Source organism: Chamaea fasciata, unplaced genomic scaffold, assembly GCF_029207755.1.
Source record: "Chamaea fasciata isolate MVZ Bird 193981 ecotype frontalis unplaced genomic scaffold, bChaFas1.0.hap1 SCAF_12, whole genome shotgun sequence".
NCBI lineage: Eukaryota > Metazoa > Chordata > Aves > Passeriformes > Sylviidae > Chamaea > Chamaea fasciata.
This window is the reverse complement of record NW_027094097.1, coordinates 7746269-7767771: the sequence shown is the minus strand read 5'-3', so window position 1 is coordinate 7767771 and position 21503 is coordinate 7746269. Positions and strand designations below refer to the sequence as shown.

General features: G+C 41.4%; 1 protein-coding gene across 1 annotated transcript; it reads right to left on the bottom strand.

Annotated features, from left to right (window-relative positions):
- Window positions 1-1440: 1440 nt before the first annotated feature.
- On the bottom strand, window positions 1441-12649 carry LOC136295914 (galanin receptor type 1-like). Its single transcript, XM_066194650.1, has 3 exons — window positions 11942-12649; window positions 11026-11091; window positions 1441-1758 (listed from the first exon to the last, which is right to left on the bottom strand). The coding sequence occupies exons 1-3, from the start codon at window positions 12647-12649 to the stop codon at window positions 1441-1443; spliced, it is 1092 nt and encodes a 363-aa protein (XP_066050747.1).
- Between the last annotated feature and the right edge of the window lie 8854 nt (window positions 12650-21503).

Genomic DNA, 21503 nt, shown 5'->3' with positions numbered 1-21503 from the left:
ATGAGAAGATCGCAGCATTGGATCTAAATCTAGTTCCTAAGGAAATAATTCACTTGATCTACTCCTACACTGAGAGTAAAAGTTAAACAAAGAGAAAACGCACAGGGAGTCACCCAAGAATCAGGCAATGACTTTATCCTATTGCACATGTGCTCTGTTCATATTGCACACTTAAGGAGCTCTTAAAGGAAGTTACAAACTGCAGTAAAATTATTTAATACAATAGCTGCCGAGTTTTAGAAATACAGCGAAAGAGTGATCCATTTGGAGACTGGAAACCCATTCATTGCACGGACAGCAAGTAATTTGTAATTTAACTTCTGTAACTCACATTTTTACAGCCTATAAACAGGTCTGTCTGGATTGCAGCACACAGAAATACTAAATTAGACGACACAGTGAAATAATGAAATTCAGCCATTCGCTTCCTACTTTTGAAGTAATACACACTTTATACAGTTACAAGAAGTAACCTTGAACTTGTTACAAGTGCCCTTACCTGTTTGTTGCTAGAGCACTGTTGATCACAACAGTTCGTCAAAAAAAAACCCCAAACAAACAACGCAAAAAACCCCTCACCACAAATTTCAGGCATTTATATACTAAAGTGGCTAATAAAAAGCCTTGGGTGGATAGACTCAAGAGAACACTGTATTTACCAACAAAACATTTTGTAGACAGTATTTTCAAACAAAATCACAGTTTTTTAAGCATATATTGAGAAATATCATTTTCCTATTGTTGCTCACAAAGGGACAGTTGCTGGAGCCAGTGATGAACAGCAGTAATTACACACAGGAGCACACAGACACTCAGACCCTGGGATGTATAAGCTGATACAGAACCACCAAATGCAGACAGCCATGCCACTGACACATCATGTGAAAGGTGTAATTGCCCAATAGGTAAATGCTACAGCAAAGCCTTCAAGGAGAGTTAGAGACCCTACCACCAGCAGTGAGCTAAATGTGTATGCAGCTCACACACGGTCAAATTTGTTGAAGAAACAAAGACATCCAAAGACTTCAGTTTGACTTCTCCCAAACTGTTTTCTGAATGTTGAATCACTCATTATTCACATCTAAATGACTGTCTACAGACATCATTAACTGCTATCTTCTTGCCTGAACATATTCTACCTTCTGTGTAAATCCTGTTTTAGATCCTATGGTCATAACTACAACTTCATTTGGGATCTATCTTACAACCATTCAGATAATTCTGTTGCACATAGCCCAGTGTCTAGCAAGGTACCCTAGGACAGGCTATGTTACATACCATCACAGCAAGAGGGAATTTGTCTCCTACCACTCCAGTAACCTGGCAAAGTTCACACTTTTGCAGACTCCACCACTTCCTGAAACACACTTGTGTGCCTGCTCTCCCCAGACAGAACCCTCTTCCCTCCTCTTCCTCCTGAAACACGTTGGTGAGCCCAGCTTACACGTTGGTGGTGGAGTGTGTGGTGGAGAAGTTCTCCATGCGCACTCTGGCCAGTTTCTCAGCAGAAGCCGGCCGCAGGAAGAGCTTGCAGGTGAAGACCTGGCGGCAGGCCTTGCGGAAATTCTCCGAGAGGAAAGCGTAGAGGATGGGGTTGATGCAAGAGTTCCCGTAGGCCAAGCAGTGAGAGATGATGCGGAAGGTGAAGGAGATGTTGTTCAGGGGGAAGTGCCCAAACTCTGCCCACATGGTGATGATGTGGTGTGGCAGCCAGGAGAGCAGGAACACGGCAACCACGAGAAGCACTGTCTGCGCTGTCTGGAAAAGAGAAGATTGTGCATTAAATGGTCACGGTGATCAAGTGAGACTGTGGAAGGAGTGAGCTTGCTTCCCTCTGTCGGTAGTGAAGGCAGCATATGACAATATGAAAAAGGATGCTAAAACCCCTGGTAGACTTGGGTTGACTGGTTTTAACTCAAGCAAATAACTATAGACAATTTAGGTAGTGCCTGTAAAACTTCAAAGAGTTCAAAGGCTGCAACAATGCTAACTATGTTACAAGGAAGAGTGGAAATAATATTCCTGAACATTTGGAGGGTGGAGAACATTAAGGCTTTTGAAAATAACTGCAGGGGAAAACAACTTGCAAGTAAGCAACTCCACTGAAAGAAGTAACAAAGGCTGGCCTGAGGAGAAAGGTTTTTCCAGTATCTTCCCTATTATGGGAGAAACCCAGAAAACCAATGCACAGAGGAAATTTTTTTTAAATGCACAATGGTCATTGGTTAGACATATTCCTAGCTGGGTGATGACCTGAGGGAGGCTCCCTGTGCCTGTGGGATCCCAGCCTGTGCTGCCTGGGTTAGAGGTGTGCCCCTGCTCTGTTTGCTCCCCCGGTCAGCTGGCCAGCCTCTGGCACAGTCTGTCATTTGTAAGTCCCAAAGCTTGACCTGAGGTAAAATTTTCCTGAAAACAGTGTTCTTTGAAATCTCCACACAAAATGAAGGTTAACAGTGACAGTAAATAAAATTAAGCTGTAACTCACTTCAACTTTCTTTCTGTAAGACTTTGAGGCCTGTGGGAGCAGGAATGCACTTTTCAAGTTTCAGAAAGCTTGTAGTGTTGCTTTTCTCTCACATTCTACTTCCAGAACACTCAGTGAATGCTTGGCAAGGCTCAGAGATTACTGACTTGGGGGCCCTAAGATCCTTTGCTGATGTTTTTGTCGGGCTAATTTTGCCTGACTTAATGAATTTTCAAAAATACTAATGGTAATGCAAGGGGAGCAATTTTTCTGTAGCAGATGCACTATTGGTGACTTCCGTCCTCTTGCCCCACTTGGTACTCTGAACAATGTCTGCTTTTTAACTTTGGTATTTAGCATTTCTCATTTGTATTTTGTCATTTTAATAAATGTAACAACTTGCAAACATGCAGATGATATCCTTCCCCTAAGGAGAATTGTTGTAAAAGTAGCAGAAAAGCAGTGGAGAAAAATTAAAATTTAGGTTTCATTTCAGCTCAAGATTTACAGCCTTCTAGTCTAGGTCAATGTTTCTGTCAACAATTCCCTTGCATGATTTCAAGTGAATAGTGTGAAGTTGCTTTCCTAGAAAAGGGATAATTTTCTAGTGAACAGAAATTCATTTAGTCAGTGGTTATCATGGCTACATTTAGTTAAACCCATTAACCTCTCTAAGGAAGACGTTATTGCATTAGATCAAGACTACAAGTTAAAAAAGGGAATTCTGTCAAATAGGTCTCTCAAATAAGGTTCTGTTGACTTTGAAAGGCAATAACCTGTAGGTTCATTGTGTACCTGGCATGCTCCAGGTGCTTTCTTGTTTCACCTACCAGAATGCTGTCTGACAGCTGAGCTAACAAAGATACTCCCCTTTGACAGAATGAACAAACTGCCCTGCCAGGCATCCTCAAACCAACCATTCTAGGTGCCAGATGATGTCCTTAAAAATAGACTGGAATGATTAGAAGTTGATGAGACTGAAAGACACAGAGCTAGTGGTCTTGTGGAGTCTAGCTCACCCACTGTGGTATGATGGGTACCAAAGAAATGATTAATAAACAGGTCCCAGCATCAGCTTTCACCAGCAATAATGGTGCTACTTCTTTACCCTCCAGCAATGTTAAGTAGCTTAGGCTTGTTACCCAGGCAACCTTTCATAGCATCCATCTGGTTAAATTAGGGGGCTACACTGAAATATTCTTTTGAATAAGGCTTATATACCTAGCTTTCCCCCCCTTTTATTGTGAAAATAACAAACCATGCATTTAACATAGGGCTGGGTGTTACACAATGGGTTTGCAATGTAATAGCAACAATGAGTTGCTGTGTAATAGCACAGAGCTGTTTCTGGGGTCCAGCTTTTTGGGATTTTGCAGACGGAAAACACAGGCAATACTAGAGCACTAAGGTACATAATTCATGACTCAAGAAACATGTTTAGGAAATGGAAGCTGTGTCTGTTTTTTCGAGTTGGGGAACATGTAGTCAAGACAGAGGAAACTGAAACAAAACACTCTTTGCCTTTTAATGTGATAACTTTGCTGTAGCTTAAACTACTGTTACTGTAGACTGTGACCAGCAGTGGAGGACTGATCCAAATAGTTTGTGACCTGTTTGAGCTTCTTCCATGAGCTGTGACAGTTTGCACAGTTACTGCATTGCAGTTGATCAAGCTGTTCCCACTAAATGCAAACTTCTGGTTGGACTTTGAAATTTTGGTGGGTGTACATAATAGACATGTACAATGGGCACTACTGGCCAATTCAGTCTCTCTTACTACCCCTAGAAGTCTTTCAAGCAGTTCCAGGAAATAATTTACAATGTATTTGTTGTACAGGCAAAGCAAGTGTGCTTAAGCTGTAAAGTGAATCAACAGCATGGTGACAAAGACAAGGAAATATTTTTGTTTGTCAGATAATTAGATAAACTTCTGTTATTCCCCCCTCCCTTATTTCTGTCATGGGCAGATTGTGTTGAATTTATTTGCTTATTCTTTTGTTATTTTTGTAGGTCATATGCCTCTTATTTATGCTTTCAAGCCTTTCTTTGTCTGTTTTGCCCCTTGATTATTTTTCCCCTGGCCCTAGACAAGCTATTTCTTGCTTTTAGCCTTTCCCCATCCTTCAAAAAGCATTGGGAAATGTGTTTTTTAAAAAAACATTTTGGGGGAGATACCTCATTCAGGAGGATGACGAAGTCTTCAACATTAAATTGTGTTAGAGCTGTTGTCCTTGATAAGCTTCTAATGAAGTTGTTTCAACTTGTTGGGGATCTTGTCAAGGGCAAAATTAAGATTGCCCTGTAATGAGTCAAATGCTTCAAGTATTCCTTGGATTTACATATTTTAGGAAGAACTACCTGAATGTTAGGTTAATAAACAGTCCCAAGTTTAAAATATAGAGTGGACAGAACAGTCTAGAGGGGTAGAGGGCTTTTCACTTTCCTGATTTAGTTCCAGTTGGAGACAGCCCAGCTGCACATCATTTTACAGAGCCGATCAGACCATCAGCCACATAGAAATGGGAAAGAACATTTAATTAGGTTTCTATTAAACAGTACTGGCTTGCAGACAACCTGGGCTTCATTAGTGAGACAACTGCTGTTTCACGAATATAGTGAGATTATTTTTCCTCCTTTTTTCTTCCATAATTCTAAATGAAGAAGCATAAAGGAGCCTATGCCTGTTCTTCCGCACTGTCTTATCAGCAAATAATTATTGAATCTTCCTTTATTACTGCTTTCTAGGAGGATGTCTGATATCTGAATATGTGATTTACTGATAAATCTTTTCTCCTATTATGCTCATCTCTAAGTTGTATTTTTTTTCATTGCAATTTGAGAGACAACTGGGGCACATTTTTACTGCCCCAGACTTCATTATGGTAAACTACAGAGTTACAGACTTCACTATGTATTGTAATTTACTGCAATGAAGACTTGGAAAAAATGTAGTGACCCCTGGTGCCTCAAGCTTTTGTTTTTAGATACTGCAGGTACCCTGTGCCAGTGCCTAGGAAAGATGTGGCTTAGTGCAATATACCACTGTACTGCTGGAGGAATTTACCAGCCTCTGAGGAAGACAATTTTTGTGGCTTTAGATTCAAGGAGGGATACCCAATCAAGAACATCCTTCTACTCAGAATCCATCTGTGAGCCAATGTGCAAAGTGAAAACTGCCAGTTTCTTCCTGGTGCTACGTTCTTGTTTGCTTTGTTGGCAAATCTGACTCTCCCTGATGGATTTACAAACATTCTTTTCCTTTTTGCACATAAAGTTCTAACAGAAAGGTCCCAAGCACAATCTGATCTCCAGAAGCATGCCCATAACTTAGTGATACATGCAAAATGTTCAGAAAATGGCATACCTATTTTAAGTAACTTAAATGTCAGAGATCAGCTGTCTTTACTTCAGATCACACACATCTTTTAATTACTATTGAAGCACTTCTCATTGCCCTCTGGTCTTTTTTTTTTTTTTTTTTTTAAATTACACTTGAATCTAATTCTACTCTTCAGTGTTCTGAAAACCACACTGAAAGTATTCTTTTTCATTGTTCTGTCTTCTTTCTTGGAGCCAGAGATGACAGTTGGATGTCACGAAGAAGAGGAGGGACTGAAGTAAATATATTTTCAGATGTTATCAGTTGATTTTGATTACTTGCTTTATGTGCTAAGAGGGGCTCTTCATCTCCCAGCAGCTTGTGTGTAGTGCTCTAACTGCCCATCTGCACATCTCTCATTCTGGGATTATGCCACTAATTTCCTCTGTTGGTGCCCTTGAAACTTACTCACTTTCTATTCACAAATGCGTTATGAGCATTGTGATATTTCTATTATCCCCTAATTGATAGTGATGCTCTTAATTTCTGCTGCCTTGGGATCTTGTTAACCAAACAACGTGCAGGATTTCACTTCTGAATTCTATTCTCTTGCTCAGTGGAGCCCAGGATCTTCCATGTTCCTTTGCTGTATTTAGTGTTGCTCAAATGCCAAGGCCTTGAACATCACTTACATGTCTACATGAAAACCTTCAATTTGCATGAACAATAGCCAAATAATTAGTTTAGGTACAGGAAAGCAGTTACACTGCAGCTCTTATCTGCCTCTCTTGGCCAAGATGTTCATGAATATCCATCTACCTTGAAGGAATTCTGTATCTTTTACCTCAGGCTCCTGTGTGAAGTGCAGCACTCCAGGGAGTGTCCCAAATGAACTCAGTGTGTCTTTGTGTTGCCTTAGCTCTGGAAGCAATGACCAGCTGATTTGCTTACGTGCCAGGTAAGCACGGACCACCTTTCTATTGTAGCTAACCAGTACAAAAGAATAGTATTAATTTGTTATCTTTTAAGTGGCTCATTTGGTCTGTTTATTGAAGCATTTGCCCTCAAGGTTCCACAACTCCTACTATGCTTTCAAGGGAGTTTGCAAAATAGCTGCAAAATTCACAACCGCAGACACATTCTTAAACCTGAGAAAGCATTTCAGATTGTTCAGTTTGCAAGGCTTGTTATTTGTTCTTTAAAGATGCACAAGACAGAACTGAATAAACACTGAGGAGCCCTGGTGTGCTCCAGAGGCCAATAAAACGCCACAGGGCCATGCTAGACCTTAGTTTGCATTAATTTCCATCATTAAATCATCTTATTTAAGGCAGATGTACGATCAGAGTTCCTGGGGCTGGGCTCTTATGAAACATTTTGCAATACTGTCAGACAGGGAATCGTTAACTTTCTTTGGAGCCAAATTACAGACTTGCTGTACTCTGCATAGTTCAGAAAAGAGGTAACAGAGATGAAATATACTGAGTCGTCATAGAGGGGTGCAGAGAATTTCTTAGCATGTGGTCTTGCTGGCTGGCCTCAAAAAACGATTATCCAAAACTTCAGAGGAGAATCCTGCAGCATCAGGTCATCTGATTTTCAAGGCTGGCAAACTTGTACAGCTAGTATGGCATTAAATGGGGAAACAGCCAGTCATGTATCTCTTCTGCAGGCACAGTCTTAGTTCATCATGCAGAATTTCAGCCTAGGCATGCAAAAAGTTCTAAACATCTTCCTTGCTCTAATGCACAGATGATACATATAAACGGAAAAGCTCTTTAAACTGAGCATGTCCAACAGTTGACATGTAGATGGCAAAGTTATATAAAAATTTCAATGTGGGAATCTGAATTAAGGGTCAAATTCTTTTGATAATTGAATAGGAAGTCAGGATGCAGCAAACTTTGTGCAAGGGGAATTTTTGCAAAGTTTCATGTGTGTATAAATTGAAAAAGTTGGTGTAGTCTGAACGTAACCATCCTGTAACTTAAAAGCTTACAGATCACAACCCAAGCACAAAACATTTCAGGGTTTTTTTTCTTTCCTTTTTTGTGATACTTGTCTGTATGTCATTTGTAGAATTCTGCTGAAGACAAACTTGTTCTTTACAGCTGGTGTTTGAACATTGACTTTGAGAGGGTGACAGCTGTCAGAGCTCTCTGGATTATTCATAAACTGGACCCATTCAAACAAAATCTGGTTGCAACTGACTTTACAATAGTGGATCTAAACACTGCCCATGAGTAGTTTACCCTAAAAAACAGGGCCCTCTTAAGCTGCTCTTTTTAGCCCCTACATATCTTCAAATAACAGACTTTGAGTACAATGTTGTGGTAAATGGGACAATGACAGACATCAGAAAGATCACCAGTAATGGACGAGAAGGGAAAAGTGACTTTGCAAACATTGTGCGGGGAATAAAATCCACGCTAAACCCCCAGCTATATCTTGTGGCACTGTGGTCTGGGAGACAACAGCTGGGTCTTCAGGTCCTGCCGAAGTGAATCCTGCTGTTGGAGACTTTTATTTAGAGAAGATGCTTCATATAGCAGTGGGAACTTTTTGACAAGACCCCCTTGAGAGGAAATGGGGCGGCAGTGCCCACTCTGTAGCTGTATGTGTCAGAGTTCCTCTTAACTGTGTGGATAGCCAAAACCCTACCACTGATTTAACTTTTAACTGGGCTCTGTTTCCAAGCTGTGACAACAGACAGAGGTATCACACGTTTGTCTGCTGGTGCAGCTCTGCGGGGCCGTGGGCAGCAGGGGCTGCTCTGCTGGGAGCAGGCAGCACTCACCAGGGTGGGAAGGGAGCACAGCTGGAGGGAGCAGGCACTGGGAACCATGCTGTGTCACAAAAAGGCAGAAAGGGGTAGAGAATCAAGCAAGAGACTTCTTGGAAAAACGAATCCCTAACACTGTAGTTCATTCTGCAATTTGATTGTTTTGAGACCTTTACTCGTGTATGGAGCCCAGATAAGCACTGGGAGACTTGAACAAAAAGCTGTTTGCAAAATTTGCTATTTAACTGTTTAAAAACAAAACAGAACACCAAACCCACAAACCAAACAAAAAAAAAGCCAAACCAAGCCCAAAGGGAAAAACCCAAAAAGAGCAAACCCAAACTCAGTTTTCTTGGGAGCAGAAGGAAGATAGTAGCTCAAATACCCTGTTTTCTTGAAATTAAAGGAATGAAGCAGGAACTGCATGGTCTTAATTTCAGACCATCCTCTTTTTTATGAATATGACACCTTGTTTTCTGTATCAGTTTGGTGAAGACACATGCTGTGAGTTAACAGATGTGACTCAGACAATTTTGTCACCTCATGTGGGAAGACTTGGCTGTTGTGCTACACTTTCTCTCACAGCTCGAGGCAATCAGGGTTTAGCCACTGAAGTCACGTATTATTTCAGAACAAACTCACTGTTCTGTATATACTAAATTAATCTTCCAAACATGATCAAGATTCGTTTGTCAAACATCTTTCAGTTAAATAAGCAAAAGCTGTTCACTTGATCACTGATGAAGTTCATGAATTAAACCCAAACAAAACTACTTTCACAAATGGACCAGCTAAGTACTTCTGAAGGAAGCTCGATTAACAGAACTGACAGGCATCTATGAGTTTCCCATTAGGCTCTAATGTGAAGTGTTCTTAAGAAAATGTACTTTAAAATACTGACTCTCACTCTTGCATTTCAAGCATGCTTTGAAAGCATATGCAGGAATTGAGTGTGTCTGCAACCAACCCAAGGAAGTCTCCCTAAGTAATCTTGAGTAGTGTTTGCAACAAAAAATACTTGAAGTAAGTACAGTAAAGAAGATGTTTGGCATGCAGGAAGGCTAGATGGACAATTTCTACACAGACAGTGCTGGAAGAAGATGTATTGTGAAGCATGATGTGTGTGTGTGTAGAGGAATGTATCTGCTTTTTCTTTTATCTGAAAGCATCACCTATTTAACTAGGCCTAACTGTGCCACATGGACCAAGAATTGCTATTGGGTGTTTCATAATTATGGCCAGGGAAATATTTAAAGGGAGGGAGGAAGAAGCGCTGCTCCACTAACTTGTTTGAACAGGTAAAATCAAAGGTGTTTTTTAAAGTTGATCCTCTTGGCAATATCTGATAACAAAAGTCAAGGTTGAGGAAATTGTAAAGCCATTTTTTCATCCAACTCCACAGAGCAAATCTGAAAACAACACAAGTGGATATATTTGAAAAAGTGTCATAAATGAAATTCTTAACTTCTTTCCAGAAAAGTAACTTTCAACTGTTGGTAGCATTCTCTTAAAAATTAGCAACAAAATAGGTAGTGTGCCATTCATACATAGGTAAGGAAATTCTGGAGAGAAATTTAAATCAACCAGGTTAGGGATTTGCTGGTAGTTTTTGAGACCTAAAGCAACTTTTCAAACTTTGGAAATTGTGAAATGATTCTATGTAGAATGACAGTGCTTCATAGCACTTTATTTGCTGCATTTTACATTATCAGAATTGTCAACACATCTTGGTTGCCTTTTCTCGTGGTAGCTGTTAAACAGACAAAACTCTGACCCTGCTTTCTGTTTGTAGTCTGCACTATTGATCCAGAAATTAGACTCTTGGTTTTGACATTTTAATTCACAGTTTATCTGCAGCAGCATCAGCATTCATCAAAAACCCAGTAGGCAAAATAAGACACGGTGTTCTTCAACACAGTCTGTTCCATCTAGGTCTGGTGGTGTTCCTGCAGCAGGCAATACACAGCAGCTCATTGCTGCATAATGTGTCACCTTAGAAAAGATGGTTAAAAGAATGTTTATCAGAACCTACCTGAAGTTAGATGAACACAGAAAACATGTTCAAAAACACTCTGAGGGGAAAAGGGAAGTAACTCCCATATAGTAAATATTGTTTGTGGTGTATTGTAACTTCTACAGTTATTGTGGCATGAGATAATATTGCAAATACCAGTTGAGTTCTATCCTTATAGACAGTGTAGGTGCAAGACCAATTATGAATTGGTTCTTTTAAGTCTATTGTAAACAAAACTGAGTGTATGCTAGAGAATGTAATGAACCAGTAGAAACTACATATAATCTACAGTTAAATGTGGTTAGGATTCATAGGCAAAAAGGACTGGCAGAAACTGTAACAGCTCTAAATTAACCGGAATCAGCGCAGACCAGGCTGATTACTTTATAAACCTGGTATATCAATTGTATTATAGTCAATGTACAGATTAAACCAAAGGTATTTACCTTCTTCTTTGATCTCTCTGACTTCTTGGAAATGTTCTTTACTTTCGTATGGAGATGGTATAAAACCTTGGAGGGAAGAAAGGAGCAATGTATTGAATGGGAAATTGAAATTTGTATATTAATACTTGAATTCCTCATACAAACAACAAATATTTAAAATAGTTGTTTTGACATGACTTCAAAGATGGATTTGATGCTTTCAGACTTTTAATTCTAAGCTCTCCACTTTCAAGAAACAAGGTTTGGAAAGAGCATTAAACCTGCTAAGATTTCAGTAGTTCAGCATGTACTAAAAGCTCAGCTGGCATTATGCTGATGTCCACAGGAGTTTTCAGATGGACTTTGAATTTTATATTGAGCCTCAGACTGTTGCCATTAATTCCCTAGGCTGATGATACACATGGGCAGAGAGCAGGCTGTCAGTGCTGTACCCTGGTGGGACTGTCCTGCCACTCCTGAGGGCAGCACAAACAAATGCAGTGGTAGCAGTGGGTCACCCTCCAGAGGGAGGCTCATAAGGAGTGTTGGATAACTCTAGGTAATTCTCAACTAACAACATCTAGATCTAGCTTTTGAAACCTGATTACAGCACAGCAAGAACCTGGAAATGTTTATCCCTCCATAGGTTTTTCCTCTTGCCAGTACCAAACATTTGTTATTTAGAGAGAACAAAATGAAAACTATGAAAAACAGCAAGAGTCTTTAGGGGGTTTCTTGGCAGTTGTAATCCTTTTGTGAGCTGGTGTAATTTCATTCTCTGTTTTCCTTCCCTCCCCCAGCCTCAAAAAAAGTATTCTGTTACAGGAGAGGATATGGAGAGGGTTGGATCAGTTATTTGGCTGTGTACACACACAAGTCACCAAGAGTCTGGGATCTTTCCCTCCATTTAAACATTATTCCCATCCCTGGCACCCACCTTGGCATAGCAGCAGATGATGAGCAGCAGGGGCAGGAGGTATCCCACCAGCAGGATGGTAATCTTGTACATCTGCTTGGCTGTGGAACCGTTTGCCCAGTGCTCCCAGCAGAAAGAGCTGTTGGGTGCCTGCTGATGGCCACTCATGAGGGCCTGGTGCTGGGCCACCGGGATGGCAATGAGGAGAGACAGCAGCCAGATGACAGCCACGCCCAGGGCCGCATTGCGCTTGCTGCGGATGCAGGGTGAGCGTTTGGCATGGACCACAGCAATGTACCTGTCCACAGACATGGCCACCAGAGTGAAGATGCTGACCAGCATTGTTGCCATGGCCAAGTAGTGAACCCACTTGCAGAAGAAGGCACCGAAGATCCACTCTGGCAGGGAGTAGATGGTGGCCTGGAAGGGAACGCAGAAGAGCAGAAAGGAGAAGTCTGCAATGCTCAAGTTCAGGATGAAGATGTTGGTGGCACTGCGCGATGGGCGTCCCCCAGGCCGGAGACGCCCCAAAACAACTAACACTAACGTGTTTCCCACCATTCCCAGGAGAAAAATCAACCCAAAAAGCACTGGTACAATCACTACCTCTGGGCCGCCCCTGGTTGTTCCTGCCCAGCATGTTGGGGTCTCTGTTTGGCTGGTCTCAAGGCTGCACTTGCTGGTGTTGGCTTCAAGGGAAAGCACAAATTTGTTTTCCTGCTCCTCCATGGAGCCAGGCAAGGAACAGCTGCTGCAGCCCTGACTGCTGCCAGGTACGTCTGTGTTTCTTAGGGGTGGCCACAGGTGAGCTTTTGCCTTTTCCAATGCTGTGTCTTTCCTTTGGGGAGTAATTTTCTTCAGATGATCCCTCTGAGTTCTCTCTGTCTCTGGCGCAGATTATTCCAGCGATTGGCAAAAAAAGGAGTTGAGGAATTTGTGTCATCCAAGAGGTGACAGCCAGGCTTGGCAGTTGTTGCTGGTGTGGCAGAGAAAAAGTCCGTGCCAGAAGAGCAGAGGATGAGGCTGCCCTGGGAGCTTGGAGCAGCGGCAGAGCAGCAGCAGCTCGGCTTCCACATGCCCCTCCTCTTCTGCTTCCCTCCCACACTCCATGGATCTGTGGCTGTCCTACCTGCTCTCCCAGCTCCACGCTGAGCTGTGGCAGAGAGAACAAATGCTGTCTAAGACCTGAGCCCTTCAGAAAACAACCCCGGCCGGCTTTGTCCCCATGCATTACTGCTCACAAGGGGGAAGAGCAAAGCAAAGGTTCTCATCCAAAGGGATGGATAAGCAGCAGCTGTTAACAATAGTGTGTGCAGTTCTGTGAGGGGCAGCACTGTTACTGGCTGCATATGAAGGAAAAAAGGCTAAAATACTTCATTTTAATCAACAGAGAGTGATTTTAGTTGTTTATTTGTTTCATAGTCTTCAATGCTCTCATTAGAGCATAAAGCCATCTGAATAGCTGTGTTTCCAACACAAAAAGCTGGGAGAGCTTTAGATTCAGCACTGGGTCTTGCCACTTCTGGGATATCTGCCCGAATTCCTTAGTGCCTGAATATTCATGGACCCTGTTGATCCAGCTTCGAAGATATTGGGGGTTCAGCCCAATAGTGCCAACAGCTTCTGCACTGGAAAAGGAAAATATTCAGTCTTAGTAGCTGTGAGCAGCTGTAATATTCCTTGCCAGGGAACAGAGACATGTTTAGTTTGGATTTTTTTTAACAGAAGTTTTATTAAATATTAATAGCTCAGTTACTGTGGTTTTAATGCTTCCTTGTAGAAACAGTGCATATGTTTTAGGAGGTACTAAGTAGGTTAGCTCTAATGATTGGTTTCCTCACATTTCTGAAGGGATTCTGCAGGCAGTGAGGAGGAAACAAAGTTTAGGCAAACATTATCAGTACCTGCGCACAGTGATTTACCGACGCAGCAGAGCTGCCTGCAAAGGGCACCCACCTCTGTTTTCAGTGGTTACAACTCCAGGCACTTGGGCAGAGTGGGGCACCACCGGCTTTTGTGAATGGGAGGGTTCGACTGCGGGGAGCCCTTAGTTTTAGAAACGAAGTTCAGGAACTGAGGCTTGCCCTGCCTTGCGATTTTTTCCCAAGCTCCTGTTGAGAGGTGACAGCGCTGCCTTCTGTAGCCCGCGGATCTGGAGCTCAATCCCTTCTTTCTCTCACAGCTTCGCGGTGCTTACAGGATGAGGCCACGGAGGGAAAGATGTCTAAGCTGCAATGGAAAAAACGATCTCCCCTTGTCATGAGCACATCACCGTGGCTGCAGCTGAGGGCCCCTGCAGCTCCACGGCCTGGCCGCCCCAAGGGGCACAGGACTCGGCACCTTGCGGTCTCGCCGTTCCCGAGTGTTTCGTGTTCGCTGGGATCGCTGCGGGGACCGTGCAAGCTGCGGGGCTGTGCTGCAGCCCGAGTGCCATCTACTGACACCTCGCCTCCTCCGCTGCCTTCAGGCACCTCCTGAGCCGCCCTCAGCCTTTCTTTCCCTCACACATTCAGCTCAATATTTACCTCTGTCTGCTGGGCTTTTCTCTCGTCCTTATGCACCCCCCGCCCCCCCTTAATACATGAAACTTAAACATGTTTTCCTTTTTCCTTTTGTGATAATATGTGACAACTGTAAGGTTACTTCTTGTAATATTATTCATATAACTGCATGTAACATTTTAGAGAAAGCTACTGAAAGTGATTTCAGTGGCTATCTTTGTATTTTCGATGTTTGGGGTTTCTGTGGTTTTGTTTTTCCTCTTTGCTTTAGTGGACAGTCATACCAGAAAGAATTATAAAAGAACCTGTAACAATCAAAGCAAATGAGAACATGCATTTTAGCCTTTTAGTGGGTTTGGGCAAAGTAATAAAAACTGCAGCATCTGTGGTTTCTACTGCAGGGAATTTGACGCAATGCATGCAGGAATTTAAGAGTTGCTTGTATGTGTCACCTGCAGAACAAACACAGCTTTGCAGATCTAAAAGATCTCATTGCACACTAAGCAGAACATGGGCAGGGAATAGCACAGTTTTGGCAGTGAGGAGGGACAGATCATAGGTGTGTTTAGATGAGTTAAAAAAAAAATTTCAACAATTACCTAAATTTTCACAGAAGAAACATTCCAGTTCTGTGAAGTGTTATAGCTGGACCAGGGGGAAGAAAGGTGAATATTCTGGAAAGAAAGTGGCAGCCACCTGCTGAATTAGACATCTAGAGAGCTATGAGCAGGAACTCAGCCTGTTTTCATTAGGGAACTGAGATGCTGCAAATATGATTTCAAGTGGAGCTTGGCTGGTGTGGAAAGTATTCCTGGCTGGCCTTACTCATGAGGAAGTAATTTCCAGTGTTGATTTACATGCCTTGCTGAAAACTTATCCTGAAAGCATGTTTACCATGGCAGTCAAAAGTTTCACAAATGTAAAGGTTCCTTCTTCTGTTTCTTTCATTGTGCCACTTCTCAAGTGCTTGAAATCATGTGGTTTTGACCGTGAGAAATCTCCTGTCCCTGAGAATTCCCAATTCAAATACTGTCAGAAGGGAACTGACCATGCCAAGACAAAGCAGTTGCCATAAGACCTCTTCATTAGCCCAACTAGCAGGAGAAGGTCAAGTCACTTGAATAAGTACAGGAGCATAAATAGAATAAATAGCTGGTTACAATAGTGAACCTGTAATGTCTGATTTGCTGGGAACACTCACATTATGTGTGGTATTTCAAAATTCACAGTATTTCATCTGGAAACCAGAAACAATTAATGCTCTGTGGATTGAACTGCATGAAATATCTCAGCTGTAAAAATTCTGCTGTTCTTTAGAAATTCTATTGCTTCTTAGATGAAGACAACAAATATTTAAACATGAGTGGGAGGACATAGGGGAAGGACACTGAATAATCTCTGTGAGAGGAAAAAAAGTAGAAGTCTGACGGCCATCACTGATGATTAAGACCAAGAATGAACTGGAAGCCAGATGCTGTTGCTTTCGTTTGAGATGATTTGGGCTAAAAGCATTGAATTTTCATCCCTGACTAAACAGGCATCAGATGTGTCTTGTTGAGACAGGATAGTGCTGGACCTCTATGAACAAATTTGCAGTCCCAAAGTAAGGAGAAGAACGGGAGAATGTCAACCCTAAGAATAAAGGTGGGGGAAAAACCCCCAAAACATTAAATAGTAGTATTTAAATGGTAACATTTTTAGCTTGTGTAGGTACAAACTAATTTGTCCATTTTCTGATTGCTAATGGGTGCTTCAGCTCCTAATTGCACTGAATACCACGCATGTTGTAAACCACTCCTACTGTTTTGAAGTCATGGTTCAGCTTTTTGATACCTGTGCATTAGCTCTCTAAGCCTCTTGACTTTGGAGTGGAAGGAGGGCATTGAAGCACAACAGCAAGCAAGAACCTTACTGTCACACTTTTCTGTCTCTCTGGAGAATGTGGGTTACATCTCAGATTCAGATCCATTTAAAGAAAAACAAACATCCAGATCAAAAGCCTGTTTGTGGCTTTAGGTTCAGCAGCTCTTGGTGCTTTTTTGAAAGGTTGATTCAGGCTGAAAAGCCCTTTAGGCTGACTAATGAGCTACCTAGATAAAACTGGGAAACAAGCAGTGCTGGGCCAGAAATCTTTGCACTTAGCTCACACCAACCTTTTCCAGTTATGATCCCGAGTGGAAAGAGAAGGTGCAGTGACCATTCCTCTTGAAGTATCACCCCAACAGAAGCAGGAGGTCCTGTTGACTGCTCTGCATATTTGTCCCCAAAAATGAGAGCCCAGATTCAATTCCTTTCCAGCCCCACATAACCCCTTTCCTGAGTTGCATCTAGATAGCTCCTGAAGGAACAGAAACCTTCATCCTCCTTGGAGTTACTTGTCCACCAGGCCCCAAGGCAAGCTGCATGGGGTAGTAGTGCTTATGGAGGAGCTATGATGAAGTGCTGCAGCAGGTACAAAACTCTCAGGGCCAGAACCAGAGTAAGTAAATCTTTGCACCTTTTGTGAGCTGGAACCTTTGAGTCTCTTCAGTGAATGATCAAAATTGAACTTATGTATCACACTCTGGCCTTTAAGTCCTCACACGACTTTCCTGTGTCATCCTTCCTGGACAGGTAGCTGCTTACAAATACCCTAAAAATTCCTTTTGCCTTACCTAGAGTTTATAATAAAAATAGAACAACTTCATTTAAGTAGCCAAAAGCATTATATCTGCATGGTTTCTGAACTTTCTTCTGCACTCTAATTTTTGATAAGGCAGGTAAAAAATTTTAACTTAAAAATTTTAAAATTTGTTACTCATTTATGACCAACCAACTGAGTAAAAATATCATGATTTTGGTTCTAAGAGAAATTATGTTGGAATAAAGTTACAAAAGGAGAAGACTGCTTGGCATACAGTGTTGGCAGATAGAAAAAAACTAGGACAGGAAAAACTGTAATAAACCTCAAAACTGAACTCTTGCTGATACTTGTTTAGTATTCTGTAGGGAATAAGGAACGTATTCTGGTTTATGTCAACAGATTCAAGACAATGTATCTCTTCCTGTGTGCTCCTGTGGTTTTGTGCACAGCTCTTCTGTGAAGTCAGAGGAGACAAAGTGATGTGAGTGATCTCTCACAGTTTGGCCTTAGCACAGAAGAACAAGATGTCTTTATCTGGGTCCTAGTGTGATATACTTGGAAATACAGATGTGCCTCTGTACAAAGGGCAATCGGATCCCAGTGCAGAGTCTGAGACGTGCTTGTGCTGTGAAAGCCAGAACCACAGTGTCACCCTGGAGAGGTGCTGCTCCCCTGTTCAGTAGCAGACCTGGTGTTTCTGTGAGCAAGGGAAGGAGATACTACAACTTCAGAGGACTGTGTGAACTTGGTCCATCCTGATTTGAAAACCACAACATTCTATGAGAACATGAGAACATTTACTTAGCTTCTCATGGTGGTAAGCTGATTTAAGGCCAGTTCATTCAAAAATCTGATTTTCCTTTGTTTGTATCAACTTGACTTTACCAAACTGTTTGGGTAAGATCACTTGTCCGCTCATGTCTTAACACATTTCTATGTGTAACAAGATGTGCTGTCAACTGGACAGCTCTGCAGCACAACAAAATCCTGCAACAGTTGTGGGAAAGTCCTGGTGTCTTGCTGTGCAAATAACCCTTTTACTCAGTCACCCCAGACTGTATCACAAAATGCTGCCTATTACAAAAGGAGAGATGTAAGTGTACATGCTGTGCTTTAATACCATCTTAGCAAAAAGTTTCCATGGTGATTTGCTCTCATTGCTGCAAGGGAGCTCTCTTTCCAATAGAACCACGGCAAATTTCTATCTGCCTCATTGAAATTACTGCCAAATTCCTCAGTTAAAGAAAGCTCTTCTTAAGCATCACAACATGATGAAAAACACGTGAAAAACACCTCAGAAATAATGGATCCTAGGTTGATAAATTTTCTGGTCTAACAAAAACATCCCAAGACAAAGGTACTTGGAAGTTTCTTAACACTTACATTCAAAAAAAAAATAGATATATATACTTAGGATCTCTTATTTGCACACATTTCTGAATATTTAAGAGCACCTGTGTTTCATGTCAGATTCTGAGGCAGCTAACTTAAAACAATGCAGCAAATTCTAGATTTTTCTGAAAGTCTCTGACAGACTGAATGCCCAACTTTTCTTAGTTTCCAGTTTGTTCAATGTGGTCTGAGAGACACAACCAGCCTCAAACTTTTGTTGTCCCTGAGGCTTTTGTGACCTCTTCAACTGCCTTTCAAAAAAGATTTTTCTTTTCATTTCCTTGGGTGGGGGAACAACCTCCAAATAAAAGAGCCCACCCGTCTGAAGCAATCTAGTTTGCATCTTGGTTCTCAGAAGGCATCTCCAGTCCTGCCAGTTAGCAATCTGGATCAGATTGTAGACTAGATATTATTTTAATGGGGAAGCTCCTGCCACCTCGTGGCAAGAACTTCCACCTTGCTGGAATCAAAAGAGTTAAACTGGATAGCTGACACCTTTGTAGAGCAAGTGTATAGTTAAACAAACAGAGGCCTTGCTTGGTTTGCTTTGCTATTTGGGCATTATCAATTGTAAATATTAATGCTATTTTAAAATAAACATAGTATAAATTACTAGATAAGCTTATTGCAGCTATTTTTTTCCACTGCTTCTTTCTCTGTCTTTCTTTCCAAGAAAATACAGAAATTAAATCTGTCAGAGTATTGAACCAGGAGAGTCCACAGCAACTTTGGTATTTTTAGAAAAACTTGTTGATGCGGCACATTGATGGGTGTCAGAATAGTACTAATTTGTGTTCATCCTGAAAGGTATCTGCATTCCTTCGGGACTATTTGCTTCCATCTACAGGCAACGTTCAGCTCTAGGTTCCTTCTAAGGAACTTTGGGGATATCTTGATGTGCTTCATGAAATCTTTTCTCTGTGAAGAGAAAAACTTATCTTGGTACTTCCTGTTTCTCTTGTGTTTGATAACTGGTGCAAGTTGATGTGGTTCTGTATGTTCATGTGCTGAGAGTGTATGGCATCCTCTGAAATGCCTTCAGGATGCTGCTCGAATTAGTTGTGAAACTGGGGCAGCTTCAGGCACCCCCAAAGCAGAGCAGCATGGCAAAAAGTAATTTTTTACTGACTTGTTTTTTAACCTCTTTGATCTCCCAAGATTAATATTTATCATAAGGTCTCATGTAAGAAATAGGTTGCAACCATGCTTTAAATCATGATTTAAACAGATTAAACTTACCGAAGGACCTCCCATCACCACCTCCTCCAAGTGTGAACTCACTTCATCTTAGGACCTGAAACTGATGCTCAGATGAGTGGAAGAAACAGATGGAACTCAATTTGCAATAGTTAAGTCTGCCTGTATTGCTGTTTATATGCAAACTGAAATTCTGGTACACAGGACTTCCTCTTCCTAACATGTTGTAACAGTTTCTAATTAAAATACTTGATACCTGCACTCAAGAAATGCCAATCTGACTGCCCTGGAGATTGCAATCTTCACACAGAAGTAAGACAGCAAATTTGAATACTTGATAAGCAGGACTTACAATACTATGTTAATGTGGCTTGTCCCTAAACAATTACAATGGGGTTCTAAAGCTGATTCACACACAAAACTGTGTCCATCCCAAATGCTAAAGTGCTATTATGGAGTGTAGTTGAGGCCAGGAGCTGGTAGAAGAGAAGAATTTTATAGAAAACAGAATTGCAGTTAAAAGTGACTGCCGCAATAGACATCTGCATGTACAAAGTCCTACTTTCCCAGCTGCAGTCATCTACAGTTCAATCTGTGCTGACAGTAAAAACTATCAGTGGTTTGGATGGGTAAGCACTGAAATTAATGAAGATGCTCTGGGCTGGAACAAGCCTTCCTAGTGGGAAAAGTAGTTCCAACACATAATGTTTTCCCTCTGTCTCCTGACAGCAGCTGATTTGAATGTGAGTGCTGCAGTTATTTTATAGCTTCTCATCTTGCTCCAAAATATGTGTGAGGTGAATATAACATGGTATAAACACAGGGATAGCTATTATCAGGGAGAGACAGCTGTGTAACAACATCCTGGACAATAAAGATAGCTCTTGGGATACTTACTAAGAGACCAGTCCTGCCAGATGAACTCTGCAGGAAGGATGTACATCACAAATGCCACATTGTAAGAATTACAATATACAGACAGCTGCTAACACTAATCCAGGGTTATTGGAATAAAATTATAGAAGAAACCTCACTATGAGCCAAAGGAAGCATTTGGCATTTAGCAGCTTTAAAAATCAGTTATGTGCTGAATCTGTAAAGAGGTGAGCTGGTAAAAGCTCAAGAAGGTGCTTAGTGGCTCAGCAAAAACTGTTGTTGAACAAGGAGCTGGTGAGCTTAGTTTTTCTGCAAGCATGTGGGAACAGTTTTAGGTAGAAATCAGATCAGAGATATAACTCGACTTTGCAAGGAGAGAAAATTCAGAAAATGGGAAAAATAAACTGCAAGGTATGTGATATTTAATTAGTCTGGAAGATAGAGATGAGAATCTGAAAAGTTTAAAATTAACAATGAAATATGGGCTAGAACTAGACCATAAATGGAAAAGGAATCTGAATCTGATAATTCCTGCTTTACTTTCAATATGAAAGATAGTTTCCTGTCTATAGGCATAATAATGGCTCTGGCCTGGATCAAACTTGAGACTAGAAAGAGAAAATATTTGTCTTTTTTTCTTGTTATCTAATTTGTATTGTTTAGGGTTTTCTAGTCCAGAGAAGAAAATAGTAAATGTTTATGAGTGAAGTTTGCCAAATGAGCAGTGTGCAGCAGAATCCCCAGGGATGTGGGGGTTTCTGTTTAAGTTTCCCAGTTAGTGGGAACTAGAGGATTGATGATGAGTGTGTGTTCCACTTAAGACGTGACTTGCATAACAGGTCTGTGAGTGATTTGATCATGAGACTTGGTCATTTCTCCGCAATGGAACCATAAACAAAAGCATGATGCCCTTTTGGTTTCCAGTAAAAAATACGAAGTGAAATAAAAATCCCAATAAGCAAACTTACTTCCCGTGAAAGTCTATCATCAGGGT